Raw genomic sequence first — 5720 nt, forward strand, 5'->3', positions numbered from 1 at the left:
ACGAGGTTGCTTGGCAGAAGGATGAGAGGCGTGGGTTGTTGGGAGTCAAGAAGAAACAAGATGGGAAGTGTGTAGAAACGGATATACAGTGAAATATTTGTCAGTGCATAACATTTCAAAGGTGAAAGTTAAGTTAATCCTCAAGCGATATTCAAGATGTAGGTATGCATTATAATAAGGTAGACTCTCAAATACATGCAGTAAGTTCAAAAGTCAAGTTAGTGTTCAGCCATTATTAAGTTTCAAAAAAGTTTATATGAATTCAAGGATAGGAAAGATAGATGTGTACATAGGTAGGTATGTTTTCTACAGGAACTACACGTTTCTCGCTGCTTTGTTCAATGCTCTAAAAAGAAGAAAATTAGTCTCCGCTCTCGATGCAAAGATGGGATTTTGCTGATTATCTAACTTGTCGACACTGTATAATAGGTAAGTTTAAATCAGACATCTTTGTGGGTGATCAAGGCATAGCAATGTATCGTCTCTATGCTGTGGAAACCTGGATGTTACCTTGTTGACACGTACACTGTAGGATGTTCTGGTACTGCCTAGTGATAAACAAAAAAATACATTACCGACGATGGGAGTCTAAGATTAGCTAAATAAATGTCTAAATTGTGAAAAAGAAATCCATGTCTGAAATAGGATAAATGTATCCTCTACTGCTTTGTATTAAGCACTTGAAACTACGACGCACGAAACAATGGAGTATGCAGACAGTGCGCCATGTGTGCACCTAGCTCTGATGATGTTATAGAATTTTGAGATATTATATGAAATAAGCTAGATACAGACAGAAGTTAGATAGACAGCAGAACTAGACCTCTACATCGATGCCCTTCGAGGTCTGCGAGTCTCAACATTAAGAAGGAAGACGACATCTTTTATCGACATGCCCGAGACACCTGAGCGTGTGCCATGTCATGTGAGAAATTGGAATGAGTCCAGATTGCCCCTACTTTTGTGTTTTGAGACTTAGGAAACCAACCACAAGCTGCTGCTATGACATCATCCTCGTGTTGGGAAGGAGTCACTTAGAGACATGAGTTGTGAATGACGTGGTTCAGTGGAAAGACTTGAACCTTGAGCTAATTGCCTCCTAAAGGATAGGAATGCCGCACTATAGGACAGCCACTGAGGAAGTTACGAACGATTTACTGTTGAGTGCTACATTTTTTTTTTTTTTTTTTAGATCCCAGGAAAAAGGTTTATGTAACTTGATTGCGGAGACAGTGGTTAACTCATACAATTACTGTGGTTACATTAGTGTAAGGACTTGTTTGTTTGTCTTCCCTCCCTTGCGCTTCATCCATACTTGGGTTATCGTCATCTCGTCCTTGTGGTATACTGGTAACTGCCACCATAGGAAACAACAGTAGCTTTGATATTAAATTTGTTGAAGAAGACTGACATATGATGTTATAAAGACCATTGATAAAGCAAGGTGTGCTAGTGAAGAACATTCTTTTACAGGATAAGCAGTATCAGTACTTTTTTTCTGATAAATATGTAAAAGATCATCATAAAGAAAATAACATTACCAAGTGAGGAAAATGCACTTTGGTTCTTCCCGCTTATATCGTCTGTTGACATTGCCCGCACCAGTCCAATGTTGTAACAGTGCCACATGATAATGAACGTTATACTTATATTTTTTTTCTCCAATCATCAAGTATATGTGTATGTTTGCTTATACAGTATGTGTATTAGAGTAGGTAAATGGCGTTGGCGCATGAGGTGCATAAGGATGAAGCTAACATGATCACGCCAGCTTACATCACACACGTCATGGTATTTTCCATAACCCCTTTATTGCCATCAATAAGTAGTTATAATGAGTAACACCTACCTCACAGTATCTAAGTATTCTTCATACTTAATCTCTATCTGGTATATTTTGGCATGTATCATTCTTAGCTATAAGTAGTTTTTTCCTTTGTGTAACTTAGGCTATTAGAGGACTATAATCATGGACATATTTATGTTCTGTGAGTACCGTCAACCCATCCATGTCTATTCTGTAAGTAATTTTCGTGTCACCAAACGGCCTTCGAACCGGTTCTAACAGTCTCTTGTCTGGGGATAACGCGGTACTGTACCACGTAGAGGACTTTCGCTGTTCCGTATACGCCACACACTTCTCCCAGAACTCCGTATTATAAAGCTAGATATATATGTTTTTCATACGTTCACCTTTGACATTCACCTGGAAACCACACAAACTCACCACGAGTTATTTTTACGAACAAGAGAAAGGCAAGAAATTAATTAACAGTGTCCACAGGAACATTTTTATTATGAGTACAATGTTCATTATTATGTGACACCGATACATCAAGCAGCACGAAGTCTTATGGTCCAAGCGACGCAGCTGCCTCCACACCTGTGGTCTCTTAGCACACCTGTACCACCACACTCTCTACGATCGCATATCCATCAAAACTGATAAACATTCTCTCTCTCTCTCTCTCTCTCTCTCTCTCTCTCTCTCTCTCTCTCTCTCTCTCTCTCTCTCTCTCTCTCTCTCTCTCTCTCTCTCTCTCTCTCTCTCTCTCTCTCTCTCTCTCTCTCACACACACACACACACACACACACACACGAAGTATTATTACTTTCACTTCAGTCCCTTCACTGCCTCTTTCCCTCCCTCAGCCAGCGAAGTCTCAAGACACGTGTCAAGATTATCGAAGGAGACGAAGGAAAGCGATTAGGTAAGTGTGTTTGGAGAGCTTAGGAAGTACTGATAACTGTACCGCTGACACGTTCAACCATTAGCGTTGTTGAATGTGAAGATATGTTTGTATACCACTATACGAATATAAATATATATATATATATATATATATATATATATATATATATATATATATATATATATATATATATATATATATATATATATATATATGTGTGTGTGTGTGTGTGTGTGTGTGTGTGTGTGTGTGTGTTTGTAGATGGCACTTCTTAAGAGATTGGAGGACAAGCACTAAGGTGTTCTTTGGAATTAAGATGAGAGATTACTTCTAGGTATGAATACTCATGGTAAGGAAATACATTATTTTCTGGTGACGCGGTAATAAATTAGTTAGTATGACTGGTAATGGTATGCAAACATACAGTACATTCACCTACTGCGGTGCGTCGTGCAAACATTATGAATGCACAGTGAATGTGGACCAGGAAGTGAAAATGATAAACCATACAACGTGCAGTGCCGTTTCATGAGTGTCAAAATTTCATTTATCTTGTGTTGTTCTTACAATGGCAGGAGGGTGAAAACAATCTCTTTTCATGTTGAAAACAAAAGTAGATACAATTTACTTACAGAAGGAGGCACAAACTCGGTCGCAAGAGATGAGAGCACTTACCCTCTGAACGGAGAGTGGCATGGCCAGGTCGGCACCACCCTGAAGTCTGAAACCCCAAGGTTGATCATGTCCGTCTCTTTCTAGGATCATTTCCATAATTCCCGCCATTATATGAAGACCTACACTAACACAGTCCCTAACGGGTCAGCCAGCAGCCTCTGGTCGGCAGCCCCACAGCACTCAACGCCACCACCACCACGGCACACACTCCCCCCGACACACTTGCCACAAGCTTGGCAGGTCGACGCGTACAGCTACCACTCCAATGCCCCTCCCACCCCCGACCTAACCAGTAAGGCCGCCTGGCTCCCAAAACCGCTGCTTCTCGCAGAATCCCGCGCGCCTACTACCTTCCTTCCCTCCTACCCACCGACCCTCCACATCGCCCATGCCTCAATCTGCGATTGAGTACCAATTAAGTTGAATTTGATCACTGTATATTCAATCTTATTTGTAAAACGTAAATATTACGGCGATCAGAAATAGCGTGTGGAGGGCAGCCTCCCCTCCAACATTCCTGTAGTCTCAGCCAATGTTGTCCGGGTTCACATATCCCGAGTGGCATCTAAGAGTGCCATTGGTTCACGCTGGCCGCGTCGCCTAGGTAACGCTGTAAACAACCTAGATTCGAAGTTTTGCCGCCAAGTCTCCTAAACCAAATTTAGACTGCTGTAAATGGAACACAGGGGTTGAGTTACATGGCGGGGACAACACGCACGCTTACACTAAGGCTTCCATCCTCTGTCGCTACACACGTACATTGTCGCTCCAATCACCGGTCGGGTTCCCTGCTTACTTATCTTATTTTCCTCTTCATCACCATATTACTATTACTCAAACAGTGTCTTTTTTAAGTTAAATATCTACTGATATACACAGCAGCAAGCAGACGTTCTATACAGTGTATGTGCATGATATGATGCCTGTGATGTGTGCTAAAGAGAATACATTGTTTTTGTCATTCTATGAACTGTAACCCCTGTATTCTTATCAGGATCATACATATTAATAGTTTTAATATATCTTTTTTCAATCGCCATGTCATTTCTGTGTTTTGTTGCTACTTCCAAGCATAACGTGCAACCATAGATTTTTGTATGTCTGGCTAACACCTGCGTGACATAATAACTGTACCAAAACACTTGGGTTCAATTAACGTGCCAAAAGTTTTCTATCATTTTTCACTACTATATTGTGCCAGCATTCATCGTACTTAATTCAGCTTTTGATTTTAGATGTTAAGATTTTCACTGAGTAAAAATAGGGTAAAATTGTCTTTAGAAACCTCATTTAAAAATCTTCAAAAGAAACGAACATGGATCGCAATGTGTGTGTGTGTGTGTGTGTGTGTGTGTGTGTGTGTGTGTGTGTGTGTGTGTGTGTGTGTGTGTGTGTGTGTGTGTGTATAGTAGTGTGTGTGTGTGTGTGTGTGTGTGTGTGTGTGTGTGTGTGTGTGTGTGTGTGTGTGTGTGTGTGTGTGTGTGTGTGTGTGTGTGTGTGTGTGTGTGTATATATATATATATATATATATATATATATATATATATATATATATATATATATATATATATATATATATATATATATATATATATATATATATATATATATATATATATATATATATATATATATATATATATATATATATATATATATATATATATATATATATATATATATATATATATATATATATATATATATATATATATATATATATATATATATATATATATATATATATATATATATATGTGTGTGTGTGTGTGTGTGTGTGTGTGTGTGTGTGTGTGTGTGTGTGTGTGTGTGTGTGTGTGTGTGTGTGTGTGTGTGTGTGTGTTATTTTTCAAAATATTAATACGTTAGAAAAATAATGTATCAATACCTAAAAAGAAAGAAGTGAAAACAACTTAAATTATTCATATAAACGGAAGTGTGTGGCTGTGTGAAGTGTTCATACCTTGATATTGTTATTGTTTCTGCATTGATATTCTGAAAATCTGCCAAGAACGAGGCTAAAGGATGATGTCATTGAAAACACCTTAAGTACAAAAAATGCATAATTTGAAGGACCATTATCGAGTGCACCAGTCTACATCGCCGGTAGGTGGCCAAGGTGTTGCTTGCATGAAATTTTTTTTGTGGTGGAAGGGGGAAGTAATTTTCAAACCCTTCAATACTGAGACACATTTTTACCATAACTTTGGGGCATGATTAGACAGTTTTATGACATTAGGAAGAGTCTATGGAGATCAGAAGATTCAAGGCCACAGACTTCACTATTTTAGCACCTTCAGTACTGGGACACATTTGTAGCTTGAGATTTGTGTACCATTAGGCTATTCTATT

General features: G+C 38.7%; 1 protein-coding gene across 1 annotated transcript in view; it reads right to left on the minus strand.

Moving 5' to 3' along the window:
* Nucleotides 1-4793, minus strand: part of LOC123519080 — a 67977-nt gene extending 63184 nt beyond the window's left edge. The window contains exon 1 of the mRNA XM_045280267.1: nucleotides 3369-4793. Within this exon, the coding sequence (XP_045136202.1) occupies nucleotides 3369-3476 (108 nt within the window). The 5' untranslated portion in view covers nucleotides 3477-4793. The remainder of the gene's footprint in view (nucleotides 1-3368) is intronic.
* Between the last annotated feature and the right edge of the window lie 927 nt (nucleotides 4794-5720).

This window comes from Portunus trituberculatus, chromosome 44 (assembly GCF_017591435.1).
Source record: "Portunus trituberculatus isolate SZX2019 chromosome 44, ASM1759143v1, whole genome shotgun sequence".
In the NCBI taxonomy this organism is placed as follows: Eukaryota; Metazoa; Arthropoda; class Malacostraca; order Decapoda; family Portunidae; genus Portunus; species Portunus trituberculatus.